General features: G+C 42.8%; 1 protein-coding gene across 3 annotated transcripts in view; it reads right to left on the bottom strand.

Moving 5' to 3' along the window:
* Positions 1 to 495: 495 nt before the first annotated feature.
* The window catches only part of VPS35L (VPS35 endosomal protein sorting factor like), a 119,792-nt gene continuing 102,580 nt past the window's right edge, over positions 496 to 17,707 (bottom strand). For all 3 annotated transcript variants that reach the window (XM_044979582.1, XM_044979581.1, XM_044979583.1), the window contains exons 29-31: positions 13,116 to 13,234; positions 2,392 to 2,538; positions 496 to 648 (exon numbers count right to left, since the gene is read on the bottom strand). In XM_044979582.1, coding sequence (XP_044835517.1) covers positions 550 to 648; positions 2,392 to 2,538; positions 13,116 to 13,234 — 365 coding nt within the window. In that variant the 3' untranslated portion in view covers positions 496 to 549. The remainder of the gene's footprint in view (positions 649 to 2,391; positions 2,539 to 13,115; positions 13,235 to 17,707) is intronic.

Here is a 17,707-nt window from a genome sequence, read left to right as displayed (position 1 = left end):
AAACAGTAACATCTCAGCCATATTCCTGTTAGATTGGAACTGGCCACATGAATATTGGAAACAACCCTGTCTACAAAGAAGTCAGGCATAATTCTCATCTAGAACTACTGCTGATCATGAAGTAGGATGTTACATCAACATATTGCTCCCACACAGGAGAGAATAATATGTCCTAAATGGAATGAAGATGGGGGAAGGGGGAACTCCTGAATATGCTTATGTGGATAATTTTCTTCCTATGTGGTTTGAGTCATGTCAAATTCAGGTCTGGAATGTTATTTGCCATTAGAAATTTTAAGATACACTTTACTGAATTTAAATATTTCAATCAGTTTCTGTTTAATGACACCAGTGGAACCAAACTTAGCTCAAATTATTGCACTTTGTTAGAACAGCTTTACCTTGTCCAAATCAATCTGTCATGCTCTTAAGTGAAACTTAAAAATGAAAATACATTGAACTCTAATAAAAGCTCAGGATAAAGCTTCTATTTTATGGACTTGGCAACATGCTCTTCCTTACAGATGACTCTGGAAAGGGTAACGTTCATCAGGTCCTGGACTGCAGAGGGAGTCTTAGTGCCAGCTCTGTAAAATGACTCATTTCGGGTTGTTTGCTTTGCCTCTTGATGTATTCCAATGTTTTCACCTACAGAGGAAGGAGATATACAAATCTTGGTACTTTTTCTTGAATCGGATTTCTTGACAGCCGTATGAAAGTTTTAGTAAAGAACTCTGATTTTCACTTGGTTTCAATACTGCAGTCCAATCCAGGCATAAACACCACACACACCTGACCCCAGAGCTGGCAGCCACAGGTGTTGCTCAACAAGTGTGATTTTTCAGGTCTGAACCATGCTGCTCCACTAACCAGAAAGGCGGTTTCATTTGGAGTAAAATTGTTCCTAGCACCAGCATTTTCAGTGCTCTTCAAATTCAACAAATGCATGACATACTTATAAAAAATGTTGGGAAAATTGCCAGGGCAGCCTAAATATCAAAGGCTGGCTATTCAGCATCCTGTGAGCCGATGCTGCCTACTGTTCCAGGCTGGGTGCTAGTTTTGTCAAGTGGACCACTGGTCATAGCAAAAGAGACTAAAATCACACTCCTTTTTACTGATAACCCCTGTCAGCCATGGGCCCAGGACACAATGAAAAGCTACCTCTGATTTCTGTTTTGAGCAGACGTTGATTCAAAGTTGGCATTTATGTTATGTGCTCTCATATAAAATTGACAGTAAGTTGTTAGGATTCAGATACACAGGACGTTATTTGTTCAGTTCAAAACAATTTAAAAAGATTTAAATGAACATGTTTTTGTTTTAAGGAAATAAATCTAATAAATTGACTGTGACGCATGGCTAGAAAGGGTTAAACATCCTGCAAAATAAATGAGTAGGGTCGACAATGTAATCAACAGTCCCTGTCTATGTTGTACTCTGATATCACTTAAATGAATTGTAAATACGGGATATCTCGGTATTCATCTCTCTTTGAAATGTACTATGAATGGTGGAGGAAAAGGCAAATGGCCTTATGTTAATCCATATAGCTAAGTACCAGTGATGGACCTCCTTCAAAGTCATCCTAATTAGCTCCTAACCCCCACCTCAGGAACTCCCAACTTGTCAAAGAGGACATGAAATTGTACAAAAGATCCTTGGGTCCTGATTCTGTCATCTCAGATCTGCTTAAGCTTCGTCAAGGGAAGTTTGAGTCGCAAGACTGAGGTCCCAGTTAGGCTGGTATGGCCTGAATGTGATATTTGCACATCAGACTATGACTTACTAAATTCTAAAGGAACTCTTTGCAACCACAAAGCTCACCATCTCTGCTATGAATATTCACCCAAATGAACTGAACTCATGTCTGTATGTATATGTATTTTAACCATACTCACTTTTGTTTTTTTAATAAAATTTTATTTTAGTTAATAAGAATTGGCTGTAGCGTGTATTTGAGTAAGATCTGAAACATTCATTAACCGGGGAGGTAATGTGTCCGATCCTTTGGGATTGGTAGAAGCTTTTCTTTCATATGATGAAATAAAATTTATAGAAATTTTCATCATATTTGATGTGGGTACCTGGATGGAGGCTTGAGGCTGGATGATTTTAAGGGAACAGTGTTGTTTGGACTTCTGAGTAACCAGTAAGGTAATAAAGAAGCTGTTTTATGCTGGCTTGGTGAATCAAGTATTGGAATATCCACCAGCTTTTTGGGGTTTGGCTACCCCATTCTTTGCAGTTCACTCTAATTGAGTGACCACAGCTGGCTCCCCACTAGAACCCCGGTCACACTGACCCTTTCCACAAGGAGGAGTAAAAGGAAGGGCACTTAGAACTAATGCCAAAGATAGCACACTCCATTTCAGTCCATGTTATTCTTACCATGGTCTTGGTGTCAGCAAAGCCGTGCTTCTGCGCCAGGTTCCAGAGATTGACTGAAAGCTGGTTTAGTCTGTTGTTCCGTAGATCTCCATGAGCTAAAATACTATTAAAGAAGTAGAGAGCCAGCTGGCTTTGGCGCTTCAGAGTCTTCCATTAAAAAACAAACAAACAACAATTATTCTACAGCCATCCTGGAGTTCTGATATATCAGCAAAATATAGATATCCTGTAAATTATACACACAGTCCAGAGAATTTTACCAACAGCTAGATAGATGCTCTGTAGCAAACAGGTCTACCATTATCAACATCAGCAAGGACTTTGGGGCTAGTCCTCCATGCATTTGTACTCAAAATAGGACCAAAACCAACGAAACAAACAAACAAACAAACCCTGTCTACCCATTCAGCCCCATTCCAAAGTAGTGTGAGTTACACCAGCTCCTACATCAGGTGTCAGTTTAGCTCAATGACGTGGTACATTTTTGTAATATTGTGCATTCTGGATACCTGAACAGTTGTAGCTGTAAACACCATCACTACTCGCAGTACTGAACGTGGGCACCTCTTCTGCCACCTCACTGGCAGGGCTGTTTGAAAGGTTCTACTAGAACCCTGAACTTATCTGAGATCAGGGTGCCTTTAAGATTCTATTAGGACTTTGAATATTTATAAAAGTCCAGCAGACTTGGGGTGATATTCATATAGGCTGACCTCTCTTTTAGCCCCTCACATCCAATGGCAGCTTCCACAGCACCATCCTCCCAGAGGTCCTCCCCACAGTTGGTTGCTGTCTCTTGAGACCAGGAGGTTTCCCCCACTTTTTAAAGTCAGGGAAATCCTACAAAGGATCTTTGGAACATAGGCAACCATGCACTAAACCTTATGGAGTGCTACTGGCCATGCTGCTTAGCTTACTAGTGGTTGCAATAGCAGTCAAATTGTGTTTTAGGGAATAAAGGCAGAGGCAAGTAAGATATGTTACAGGACTGTGGCCCAACTGCCTCTGACCCTCTCCTCCCAAAAGCTTTCGAAGTGGGACTCTGTATCAGTATGCAGAAGACCAAGATCATGGAGATAGGAGAGAATGCTGTCAACGCGGGTAGAGGTGAGACTGGTGGAGCAGAGTACAAGAGTTGGCAACTTTGTCTATCTTGGAAGTACAATATATGCTAGTGGCCAGCTCACTAAGAAAGTCAGAGCAAGAATGGTAAAGGCAGTAGATCATTTCCTGTCTGTCAAACATCTGGAGGAGTGAGATGACAACACTGTACAATGCTATTGTCCTCCCAACATTATTGTTAGCCCTGGAAACATGACAGATTACTCCTCGGATCAGGTGAGGAGGCATGCGATATAGGGGTGGGGAAGAAAAAGACAGATGGAGCGAGGGAGTTATTGCAGGGGGGTCACATAGACTGGAGTTCAGAAGGACTAGTGGGGGGGACAAACTGGAGCAGGGGCTGAATGGAAGTGGGGGTGCAGGGACACACGGGGGCAGGAGAGGGGGGTGCAGGGACACATGGGAGTAGAGGGGGTGGCTGAGTGTGGGTGCAGGGAGACTGGGGATAGGGTGAGCGGGTGCAGGGACACATGAAGACAGGGCCTGATGTGCCTGACAGATTGGGAGAAGCTAGGGGGCAGCCAGGGTCTGCATGGGGGAGGCTCCTCAACTCCCTAACAATCCCTCCATCCCCCAAAAAACCTGTTCCATACTTCTCCCACCCACACCCAACAATCCCACCTGGTTCACTCCCAGGCTTCTTCCAAGCAATTACTTCCTTCTCCCTCAGCTTCTCCATTACCCCTGACTCCCCAAACCTTTGCACTGCTTCTGAGGCGTGTCGGAAATAAGTTTCTGTATCATAGTTTAAATGAATTACTCACAGTTCTGTGTATATGCCTAGTAAGGAATCTGTTTGTCAAAAAAAAAAATTCCTGAATCTTTTTTGTTATCTGTATTGTTACAGACATACTTGCTGACAGGTATTTTTAAATAAGTTACCAAAATAATTGAAACTGGCATGATTATATTGTCTTATTTTGACAAATAAAATATGCAGAATTTTAAAATATTGTGCACAGAATTTTTAGTTTTTTGGTGCAGCATTCCTCCAAGAGTAGCAGATAGTGGAAATACATGACAGGAAGCTGTATACATTTCACCACCATTGTTTAAGAAGAATCTTGAGAATTCATTGGAGAAATTGTGTAACCAATGAGAAAGTGTTGTGCTGCACAGGTCAGCAGACTGTGGACTCAATAATTAGACAGAGATTGCTTTGTCATCAACCTACCCATAGCAGAAGCTCAAGGTATTTCAGACTGGATTCCACCCAGAGAAAAAAGAAGTAATGGAAGACAAAGAATGACCTATCGCAGGATGATTGAAAAGGATATGACCATCATGGAGAAACTTACGATGGAGTCACATCTTAGTCTGGATAGACAGCAATAGAAAGAATGGGTTGTCTCATGCACCACTAGGTGCAGGAGATTCTAAGTCTAAGTCTCCTCCCAAGAGATACAAAAAAAAAAAAAGGGAGAGGGCTTCCTTGCTCCAGAAGGCAGCGGGGAAGGAACCCCTTGACAAGTTTTTAAAAAAATTAATTGCAGAAACTTTGCAAATCAGGTCTCTTATAGAGCAACTTTACACAGCTATACTACAGACCTCTTAGCATCACCACCAGCAGGGGCATGCATAATGGAAATGCTGACACCATTTGCACTGTTATTTATGCCTAGCACTGCTATTATCAAAGGCCACGTCTGAGAGGAGGTATTTATTTACCATTGCTTTTCTAGAGCTGTGCTTTGTGTTTGGCTCACTTGGAAAAGAGACTGTTGATTAAAAGGCAGAGCCTCATCTACTACAGTAATTGAATCAATTGAAGAGCAGTTAGAAGCAAGTGCACAATCATGGTCAACCCCGCACATTAATTAACAAATTTCATACTTCACTTGAGCCCTCTCTAAATTCAGCCGGTAAATTCTATGGCCAGTATGCAGTATTGCTGTGGCAGTGAAAGGAAATTAACGTTTCCTATCACTGCCAGCAGAACTAATTGCATATGCACGGCATGGACCGAGCAGCTAAATAAGGACAAGAGAAGATACCCACCCCCACTGGGGGCAGTAGCTCTTGATCATTAAGCCTTTAGCAACCAACCTACACACACTCCAACTCTTTCAAATCAGTGAGATTACTCATGGTAACAAGTACTAGCAAACGTTAATAAAATGTAGGCTCAGACCTTCACTATTTTATCTATTTTTCTCCCACTTGTGACTGTGTCTTTTATTCATGGTGCCCCTTAGTTTGGGGGGGCTCTCCCAAACCTAACATATGCCAAACTACCTTAGAAAACTTTGGACAAGGGGTCTGTCAGTGAAGCATCTAGCTATGAAGACAAGCAGCCACTGTGTGGTTTGGGACACTGTATTTTATTCATAAGTGCCTTTAGAACGTAAGCTCTGTACATACTGATTCTGTTCTTTATTTAGCATGTTCAGCTGTTACATACATAGGAAGATATTTTACACAACTGACCAAAAAAAAATACCAAATTGGCAAGGTCATGTAGCATTGGGGGTATTTGACTATCACATGGTTGAATATTTAAAGTCACCACATAGCACAAGTGGCTACTTTTCCATAGATTATTACTTTTTTATTCTGAGGTGGTGCTTAGAGTATTAGATTGAAAACCCCTTTCTTAAAAACTTTTATTACAAAAATTATAGGTCACTCAATGAGTATATAAATCCCCACTAGTGTTAATGGGAGTAATGTGCAGCAGTCACAGAGAAAATGCTTCCAGTTACATTTATATACTGCAGCACCCTTCATCCCAGTGGCTCCCAAAGCTCTTTACAGCCTTAGGGTATGGCTATACTACCCGCCGGATCGGTGGGCAGCGATCGATCCAGCGGGGGTCGATTTATCATGTCTAGTCTAGACATGATAAATCAACCCCCGAGTGCTCTCCCATCCACTCCAGTACTCCACCGGAGCGAGAGGCACAGGCAAAGTCGATGGGGGAGCATCAGCAGTCGACTCACTGCAGTGAAGACACCGCGGTGAGTAGATCTAAGTACGGCGACTTCAGCTACATTCTTCACATAGCTGAAGTTGCATAACTTAGATCAATCTCCCTCACAGTGTAGACCAGGCCTTAGCATCATTTCATCCACTACTGAAATGTAGCCACCTCTGGACACAGACATGGTCCATCAGTCTGCCCCAGCAACACTACTCTAACAGTTTGCTAGATATGTTGCTGCACTTTCTATCAGGAAACTCTGAGTAGTTAGAAAGTAACTATCAGAGCTGAGATAAAGCCAGGACACTGCACTAGGACCAACACCTTTGGGCAAAAGGAAAATTAAAGAAAGAATATGTGATGATGTGGCATGTCTGCATGCATTTTAGATGGTAGAATAACATGATGCAAAGCCTTTTTGCCACTCCACCATGTATTTTGTACCTGCACATTTTAAAGAACTACTTCAGAAATGTTTAGAGTATTTAAATTATCTGAACTGTTTTTCCCCTCCACCTTAGGTTAACCACCTGTGCCTATATATTTTTGCTTGAATCCAAACATAAAAGAGAGACTGTTTGAAACTGCCTGCAGGTTTACGATAGTAATAATCCTAGTGGAGCTAGATTATTGAGCAGAGAGCAGGAGAGGTGGTCAAAGGTCTCTCCCCTGGATATCCCCACTGCATTGTATTTCTATACAATACATATGCATGTGTACATGCCCACACTCTGTTTAACATTTTAAAAAACTTGATAACATACAGAACACTTCAAAAAGGATGCAACACATTGAAGACAGAGTCAGAAGAAAGGGATGTACATTATTCACAGTATTTTGAGGTAAGCACAGGCACAAGTAGGAGATGGGGATCCAATCATATGTTAGAAGTTGCAAAGCTAAGAGATGCACAGGCTCCAGAGAAGATGAAGTAAAGGCCACTATATAAAAAGGAACAAAACTGAGAGGCATGCAACACTCTGCATTATGATTAACAAGAATATTTGTGTAACATGGCACTGACCTCAAATCTCAGGGAGAAATCCATGTCAACATGTTGCCAACTCCACTGACATAACCAAGACTGAATTGTGGAGGGCATTCCAACTCACGAGGATGCATTTATGGGCAGCAAACAGAAAGGAATAGATCAAGTTTCTGGCAGTCACATAAATCATGAGACTAATAGTTCCCACACCAAAGAGAGCAGAGAGTACTCACTTGGTAGGCATTTTTCATAATCTTTGAAACAGTGTAGATAACACTGGAATAAAGAAAGAACGACACAACCCCAGAACGCGTAGCCTCTTATGTCACTCATGTCCTATCCCCTCCAGCAAAGAGTAGAGTAATATCTTAATTTAATATGGCACGATGGAGAAAAATGTGATCTTGCTGGTCTTCGGTCTTATTATCCATTTTAGCACTGCTGACAATAGTAACCCTGCTTCCTAGCATTCACTCCAGTCTTCTGTTGAAATCTGCTCGCTTAGAGCTTCATGCTGTGAGGAACAAGGCATTTGGGGATTTAGATGTGTTCCTTCCTCTCAGGAGGTCACAATGGGCAGCTTCTCCTCTCCTCAAGAGTCCCTCAGGGGCCTGTTCATATACATTAGTCAATTAGAGAAGATCATAAGTGGTAGAGGCAGACAACATCAAGCTCTCAGAACTTAATCCACAGTGCCATTACACAGTTATCCTCCCTTTGGGATAATAAAGCCCCTTGATATAAGACAACTGACTCAAGTTCAGCCTGAGTAAGAGGTGATGCTGATTGGAACAGAGGAAACACTAATAACTCAGCAGCAGCTCTGAACTCGCCAACTGTTGTATGCGCAAGTCCCCTGTTTACTAAGTTACACAGTCTTAGGGTCCTCTTGGACTCATCATTGCACCTGCACTCCTGAATAGTAACAGGCAGCAGAAATTCCTTCTTCAGATGGTCAGATGACTAAATCCTTTCTTGTGGATACAGACCTTGAAACAGCACTCTGTGATTTGTCAGCCTCACTCTAGGAGTACTCCAACACCCTTTACATGGGAACTCCAGCTGGTTTGGCGTGCAGGAGCTTGCTTTGCTGGTTAGACCAATGAGAACATATTACTCCAGTGATCCAAACCCTATATTGGCTACCAATCAGATTCAGGATACACTTCAAGACCATGGCCCTAATTTTTAAAGCCTTCATTAAAGTAGAGCTGAGCAACTCAGCTATTTGTCTCTCTATTGCCACATGGGGTTCATGGATGATGGAGCCCAAGGCAATACTCTCAGAAGCACTTTTGTTGAAGGCCCTTGTCCAGAGAAATCCTTGTCAGCAGAGATCAGGATAGTTCCCACTCTTGCCACTATTAAAGAGCAGTACAAGACACTTCTCGCTGAGCAAGCCTTCCAAGAAAACTGCAAGCTACAATGATGGCCTGGCTAGATTTCTCAGACTGACAACTTAATAAAAAGTAGTTGCTTTTCCAGATGTATCACAACTGTACTCATGAGACCACTCAATACCTCTTGGTTATAGAAGCAAGATGAGATGTTGGAATGAAGAATCTTAACTGGCTGTAGACTAACCAAGTTGCTGGAAATTCTGAAAGCACTGTAAGTTCACCTTGTCTTTGAGATGTATGATTTGAATAAGGAGCAGGATGAAGTTTGGACTTTTGATAACTGGAACTGTGGGAGAAACAGAATTGCAGGTATTTGTTTCTGGCAACTCCTACAGCTTACAGATACTTTCCCAACAGTGGAGGAAGCATGCTCCCTACTCCAAGGAGCTAACAAAGCCATTACCGTTTGAAGGCTTTAGTAATAATACTGGAGGGCCAATAATAGAGAATTGTTTCAGGAAGAACTTTAAATCTTTAGCATCTTTAAAATAAAAAATAGGTGAGCTAATCAGGTAAATCAGGTTGCTGAGAGATTAAGGAGCTTTACTACAATCCTGAAGGTTGAGAGTTCAAGTCTTGCTTGATCTTGCCCTGAAAGGCCATCAGCAGTTATCACCCAGGTGCAAAATGCATACCTGATCCATCAGGTTAGGGCAGTCAAAGGTGGTCGGACATGATGCTCACCACCTCACTGCCTGGTGTAATATTGGCTATGAAACTGCCTTAACTGCATCAGCCTGAGGAGCCATTGGTTCCGGGAAATTTTGACTAATCTGGTGCTCTATATGTTACTCAACACATGGTGAATCCACCCTCAGTTTTTTGAAGTAGGAGAAAACACACTTTCTAGAGACACTTCCTGGTTGAATGGAGCAATATCAAGTGGCTTTGGAGGAACCAGTTTCCATCATTCCCTGAGACTTACTGTAAATAGTCAAATGTCTATACAGGAACAGAAACACCCTAACAAGAGGCTATCAAGACAAGAATGACCTACAGCAGACCTACTGTAACACTTTGGTTTTGGATCAAAAGCAAATGGCTCTGCATGAAACATGTACACATTTGACTGTTCACAACTCAGTCCAACTGCAGCAGGCAGGATTTTAACATTTATTGCACCCAAAATGCAATAAAAATGCAAAGCAGGCACACTCCCATGTCCACAAATGGTTTGTATTTGTATAGGGTAGTTTGGGACTGTACATTTCAGTTCAAACACTAAGATCTCACAAAAAAAGCAGAATTTTTAAAAGATATTTTAAAGTAATATAGGAAGAAAGGAGGAGCATACTGTGTTAACATCAGATTCACTTCTCTTCCTTCAAATAGCAGTTTGGTAAAATCATTTTATTACATGAAAATCAATTCCCTTTTATGGGTTTCAAATGAAATGAACCAAGGAAAACCAATATCAGCAGAGGCTTGTTCATGTAAATGAGCAGCCAAATAATAAAAGGTTGCCAACACTGAAGTAATCAAAATAAAATCTGAGATGATTTTCTGCCAAGTACTGCTTTAGAGCTGAAGGATGTGACTTTAATCATCAACATCAACCCCTATACCTCCTACCCCCCCACAAAAGAAAAAAGAGTAATACTTGGCTCCTATGTAGTGCTCTTCATCCACAGAGCTGAAAGCACTTTGTAAAGGAAAGCAAATATTCCCCCATTTTACAACTGAGGAAACTGAGGCACAGAAGTGATGTGACTTGCCCAAGATCACACAGCTTGCCAATAACAGAGCTAGGATCAGAATTCATGTCCCTTTACTCTCAGTCCAGTGTCCCTCTATCTACTGGATCACAATACCTCCTGCTTCAGTGAATTAGCTAGAGGGACTCTCTTAGCAGTCTAAGCATCAGGTTTGTAAAGCTAGACTTCCCGGAAACACAAGTCCTAATCCCAGCAGGACAGGCTCAGCCTGTGTGAGGTAAATACAGTGACAGTTTACTGTGTTTGGTATTTCACAGAGTATCTTAAAACCCAGTCCTGTGTGTTCTGTGAGCACACTGAAAAGATCCCATGGCACTATTCATAAGAGCAGAGGTTGCTTTGGTGTCCTTGCCATTGCCCAGGGTGCTGGATTGCTGTTGCATCCAAAGAGAGCTGTATTTCATTGTGGTACTGTACACACATAGTTTATGCTGTACGTTGGAATATGCCACTGTAAAAAAGTGGGATTTATTAATTTTGAATCTCTACAGTTGTTTTAAGAGAAAGTATTTGATATCAAAGGCAAAGGAAATACTACTCTAACAGCAGTAGCTGGGCTCTCAAGTGTGTGTTGCTTAATGAATTCTTGGAGGCAAACCTTAAGCATCTCTCTCCCCCTTTAGAAGAATTTCTAAAATGTAATCCCAGCAGAAGTGGGAGAAAATAAAAAGAAACCTAAACTATTTGGTGAGAAGCCAAGTAAGATGACATAAGAGAAGGACCTCAGCTCTATTTTCTTTCCATCAAAGACTCACTTTACCCTGTATTTCAGGCTATAAGACATGAGACAACAGTCTAATAGAGGTAGTTAAAAAAAACAAAAACTGCTGCTGTGGGAATTGAAGCTCAGAAACAGACATGTTACCAGGGGCATAGTCTGTTCTCATGCAGAGGTGATGAGTTCAGTAACATGGAGAATGACAGTCATTACCCCATAACAGATGAGCCCTTAGAGCTGTTTTTGATCTCACGTACTGTATAAACCCAAATTCAAGGAATCCAGTAAATCGACAAGGGTTTTTGCTTTGTTTTAACTGGTGTAACTATTATTCAAAATAGAGTAAAAGTGAAAGTACTCCCTACAACTAAGCAAATCATTCTTAATCACCCTCTGGGATGCAGAGCTTTTACAAATAAAGTAACTTCCACTGTATTTAGCTCAGAACAGACTAATGGGTTAATTCTCATTTTGTCCATTAGCCTATTCCAGAAGTCTGGTTAGGCTGGTGAGAAAAACAGCAATTGGGACTAGGCAGAAAGTAGAGACTTTGGTTTAGGTCAGGAGTGAAGTGACAGCTGGGAGGGAATGGGAACAGAAGGGAGCTGAAGAGATTATTACATCTTGAGAAAAGCAGCAGGACCAAAGTTGGCACCAGAGCAGCTTTCACTGCCTAGCAAAAACCAATTCTGTCTGGTATAACTGACTGTCCATGTCATGCACAGAATGCAGCTAATCAATCCATCTCTTAAATAGTACAACAACAAATAGTGGGGCTATAATAATTACTGAATCTCTTCACCCCACTGTTGCCTACATGACATCAGTTAATTTTTTTTAACCAAAGTAACACCATACAATCCTCTCCAGCTTTGTAAACATTCACAGGGCTTTCCAAAAGCAGCAACACACTATATTGCACAGTCAATTACTTACCTCGGGGGGAATTCTGCATCACTGTGTGTGCACAGAATTCATGTCCCCCACAGATTTCTTTGCTTCCCCGCAGAAAAATAACTTCTGACGGGGAAGCAAAGGGAAGCCACAAGAACGGTCACATACCCCTCCCCAGCAGCACAGGCAGATTGGTTCGGGCGCCCACAGCAGCCAGTAGACAAGTAAATTACCACTGCGATGAGTGGGCTCGGGAGTCGTGCACGTGAGAAAGAGACACTCTGTCCCTCTCACTCACTATTACAGCACATTTGGCATGGAGGGGCAGGGCTTCAGGGTGTTTCTGAGGAGGTAGGCGTGGGCAGAGCAGAATATAGAAGCTTGCCTGCTTAGTGAATTGTTGCCATTGTCTTTGTGAATTCCCCCAGGAGTACAAAACAGGGGTAAAAGTTTTAAGACTCCTTTATATTGCCAGAGAGGTGTAAAGGACAGTATGGCCTTATAAATGCTTATGGTGCTTTAGTGATTAGAACCTGTCTAACTTTCTGGACTGAAAAAATTTCCTATCAAAATGTGCTCCATGAACTGTTTGCTACTGATCTTTCTGGAGATGGTCAGTAGCCAATATAAACTGTGAGTTTGATTCCCCAGCCCTCATTTGCTCTTCAGTTGTCTATGTTATAACACTGAGCATATGGCTGCATACTGTATGCTCCCCACTCCCATTCTCCATTGTACTGTAATTTAAATAAATTATTGAAATAATTGAAACCAGTGTGATTATACTGCATTATTTTGACAAATAAAATATGCAGCACTTTTGCAGAATTTTAAAATATTGTGCGCAGAATTTTTTTATTTTTGGCATAGAATTCCCCCAGGAGTATCAATTAGAAAGGCTCATTTATTGGTTTCTGCAAGTGATTTGGTGTTGCATTATACAGTAATAAGACAAGAAAAGTCATACCTCCTCCTGTCCAAGGGTCTTCAGATGGTCCAGGATCTGAGCAATCACCGCCTCACACAGCTTGTTAATTTCAATCAGGAATTTGGAGTCTCCACCATAGAGGGTGTCATTGGAATCAACTGCAGAAACAAGCATAAATAATTCTGAGTTTAATTTGGATAATTATCTAAGTGTGTTTGCTGCAAAACAATACTGGATATTTAAAACAGATGGTTTTTAAAGCTGTAAAATGACCCCACCTGCATATGAAATCTTTCATAAAGACCTGACACTTGTGTTTTTATTACCATTGGCTGATCTTAATTGCACACTGCAACACAAAGCAACATACAGCACAACATAAGAATCTTCCATATGGCCAGATCCCTTGCTTCCACTGAAGTTAGACAGATTTTGCCATTGACTTTTAATAGGAGCGGTATTGATTAAGGAGTGGATGAACAATTTATGCTTTATCCAATACAAGAACCAACATATAGTTTTGCAGAGTGTTCCAGCAACCACAAACCTGGTTACCATATATTACCATACCACTTTACAACTGCAGAAAAGCTACTTGTCTCTGTGAGAGCAAAAGGGTTCATGGAAAGAGAATTTCAGAAAAATTGGTGAAAACTGAAAGGCTTGTGCCCATTTTGTGGCACATACCTCGTGCACTGTACATTTAAATTTTTCACTTAGCTGTTCCATACCTTTGTTTGTAACTTACTACATGAATTCAAGGCTGACAATCCGATGCTCCCTGTATACCTCTGAAGCCTAGTCCCATAAGTATAAGGAAATCAGGCATATGTGCAACTATCCAGGTGACTCTGGAATTATATATGTATGTTGCTTACATCAGGTTTATATTTATTTGTATACTTAAAAAAGACTAAGGCATTCTGAAGTAAAACTTGATTAACTGAAAGTCATGGGCAATACTGACTAAATTCAGATAATAGCGGGAATTTTCAAAGTAGTCTATTTTTTTGTACCAACTACATAGCCTTCTTTCATCTAGCCACTTTAAACAACATTCATTTGAAAGAGAATACATTACATGAAGAACTTTCAAATACAAGCATACTCTAGAGATATCAGGGAGTGAGAGAGGAAGATCATCCCCAGCCCTCAGAGAACTCATCTATTTAAAAGGGTTTGTTTTATGATTTTATTTTATTACTCTTCGGAAACTACTTTCCTTGCATGCTGACAAAACAACATGAGAAATGAAAACTTAGAATAAACAGTCAGTATGGTCACTACTAACGCACCATATTCAATTGGTGCTAGAGGAGCTTTTAACTGTTATTAATTGCAGTTTTATTTTTTAAATATTGCAGTGAAAAGTAAATACATGTTGAGCAAAAACACGAGTGTCGTAATTTTAGAGCTCATGGGTTCAAACATTTTACGCAGCCACAGACTTCATACAAAAAACTAGCCCTTTTTAAAATACCTGTGGCTTTTGTTCTATGGCAAATATCTATTTTATCAGTAATGCCAGCAGGCCTCATCTGAAATCAAGACTCCACAGTGCTATGTGCAGTATATGCCAGCCCTGCCTGAAATCAAGGCTTCACTCTGCGAGGTGCAGTATGGACGTACGCACACAGCCACTGCACTACAGAGTGTACACTAGAAACCTACATAAGTGAAACAAAGCTGACTACAGAACAAGGAGATCTGATTCAGTCATTTCTCATACATAGAGTTGCCAACTTTCTTTTCACACAAAATGGAACACCCTTGCCCCACCCCTTCCCTGAGGCTCCGCCCCCAGCTCTTCTCCGAGGTCCCTCCCTCTGCTCACTCCATCCCCTCCTTCCGTTGCTTGCTCTCCCCCACCCTTTCTCACTTTCACCAGGCTGGGGCAGGGAGTTGGGGTGCGGGAAAGGGTGAGGAATCTGACTGGGGGTGCAGGCTCTGGGGTGGGGCCAGGGATGAGGATTTTGGGGTGCAGAAGGGGGCTCAGGGCTGGGGAAGGGGGTTGGGGTGCAGGCTCTGGGAGGAAGTTAGGGTGTAGGAGGGGGTTAGGGTTGCCAATTTTCTATTCACACAAAACCTTGCACCGCCCCTCCTCTGAGGCCTCACCCCCTGCTCACTCCATCTCCCCCCCTACCGTCGCTCACTCTCCCCATCCTCACTCATTGATTTTCACTGGCCTGGCTCAGGGGTTTGGGTTGCGAGAGGGGGTGAGGGTGCTGGCTGGGGCTGGAGATGAGGATTTGGGGTGCAGAAGGGTGCTCCGGGCTGGGACTCAGAGGTTTGGAGAGCAGGATGGAGACCAGGGCTGGGGATTGGGGAGCAGGAGGGAGGTGAGGGCTCCATCTGGGGGTGCTGTCTTTGGGGTGGGGTTGAGGAGAGGGGTTTAGGGTGCAGAAAAGGGCTTCAGGCTGGGATTGAGGGGTTCAGAGGGCAGGAAGAGGATCAGGGCTGGGGTCAAGGGTTGTGGCCCCGGAAGGGGTCAGGGGTGCAGACTCCAGGCAGTGCTTACCTCAGGTGGCTCTGGAAGCAACGACATCTCCTCCCCTGGCTCCTACGCAGAGGCATGACCAGGCGGCTCTGCGTGCTGCCCCGTACCCGGCGTCACCCCCATAGCTCCCGTTGGCCGTGTTTTCCGGCCAATGGGAGCTGTGGAGCCGATGCTTGGGGCAGGGGCAGCATGTGGAGCTCCCGCGGACACCCTGCACCTAGGAACCGGATGTGCCAGCTGCTTCCGAGAGCCACACAGAGCCAGGGCAGGCAGGGAGCCTGCCTTAGTCCCGCTGCACTGCCAACCAGACTTTTAATGGCCCAGTCAGCAATGCTGACCGGAACTGCCAGGGTCCCTTTTCAACCAGACATTCCGGTCAAAAAACAGACGCCTGGCAACCCTAGTCATACAATGTATGCAATCAGTCAATATGGCATAAGCCACATTATTTCACTTTGCTGACCAAAAGCAGTTTCTCTTGTTTCTATAGATGTTTATTTTGTTGGGTTGTTTAGATTATGATCTAGGCCTTCACTCTGCAGCATCGGCCCTGGATTTCTGCAAAAACTGGAAATTCTGCAGCAGCAGCAAATAAATTTAAAAAACTTGATTTTAAATAAATTCAGATAGCAAGATTTTGGTGCTATATATTTTGATATTACATATAATTTTTTATTGTCACCAAAATTTACATCTTTGAACATGCCACGGATTTTGAAAACTGCACTGTAGAAATTGCTAGGGATGAAAAAGGAACTTTGACAATTGGGAAAAGGATAGTTGTAGCTTTTGACACATGAGAATATACAAAAGCTGGGGGTTGTGTTTTAAATGCAAATAGGAAACCTCTCCTCTTTTTTCCTTTGTTGTGGGAAAGATACTTGAAAAACAATAGTTTTGGGAAGACTGGAAGACCTGGATTTATAATCTGCAACAAGTAAGGTGAAGATTTTGGCATAATTATTTTTAGTAAGTCACGGACAGGTCACAGGCAATAAACAAAAATTCATGGAAGCCCATGACCTGTCTGACTTTTACTAAAAATAATCATGACAAAATGGGGAGTTGCGGGGGGATCCAGCACTCATGGCCACCATGGCTTGGAGCTCTGGGGCTGGCAGCTGTGGGGGGCCCCGCCACCTGCGGCAGCTGAGAGCTCTGGGGCCCCACTGGCGGACAGCTCCTGCCCCACAGCCCTGGAGCTGAAGCAAAAAATATCACAGAGGTCTCTGGAAGTCATGGATTCTGTGATATAATCATAGCCTTAGGTCGGCAACCTCTGGCATGCAGCTCACCAGGATAAGCACTCTGGTGGGCCGGGCCAGTTTGTTTACCTGTCGCGTCAGCAGGTTCGGCAGACCGTGGCTCCAACTGGCCGCGGTTCACCGTCCCAGGCCAATGGGGGTGGCGGGAAGCCACAGCCAGCACATTCCTCGCCCGCGCCGCTTCCCGCCGCCCCCATTGGCCTGGGACAGCGAACCGCGGCCAGTGGGAACCGCGATTGGCTGAACCTGCCGACACGGCAGGTAAACAAACTGGTCCGGCCTGCCAGGGTGCTTACACTGGCAAGCCGCGTGTCAGAGGTTGCCAACCCCTGAACTAGTGTATCTAATTATCCACCCACCAGTAAGTACCAGTACATTCAACGATGACTATAGTTCATTAGCTGGATATTTCAGTTATAAGCTGAAGTGAGCAGCAGCCAAATAGTTAATGATGAAATTTAAGTTGCCATTACTAGGTTTCAGAGTTAACACATTGATACCCTTGTGAATTCACATCTCTTCAAGCTATTGTGTCAGGCTGCTTGTCTGCATGCAGGAAAGCAATACTGCATTGATTTACATTCAGTTCATGTTTGGTACCAACTTTGCAAATATCAAGAAAACCTAGATTCTGCAGCACACTTCCTCAGTGGCATGAGGTATATGCGTGGCAAATTCCACAGCCAAGAACAATGGGAATCACAAGGCTCAGATTCTGAAGCAGTGAATGGATAAAGTGCCAAAAAACCCAATCTGTATTGGAAGAAGCATGCTGGGTAAATACTAGCATTAACAGGTTCTAATGTGTGATTATCTAAATCAGAATATAGGTATATTTGGTATAAACACATTTTAACACCTGGATACAT

Source organism: Mauremys mutica, chromosome 11 (genome assembly GCF_020497125.1).
Source record: "Mauremys mutica isolate MM-2020 ecotype Southern chromosome 11, ASM2049712v1, whole genome shotgun sequence".
In the NCBI taxonomy this organism is placed as follows: domain Eukaryota; kingdom Metazoa; phylum Chordata; order Testudines; family Geoemydidae; genus Mauremys; species Mauremys mutica.
Note: the sequence above shows the minus strand (reverse complement) of the source record. Positions and strands in the feature narration are given on the sequence as shown.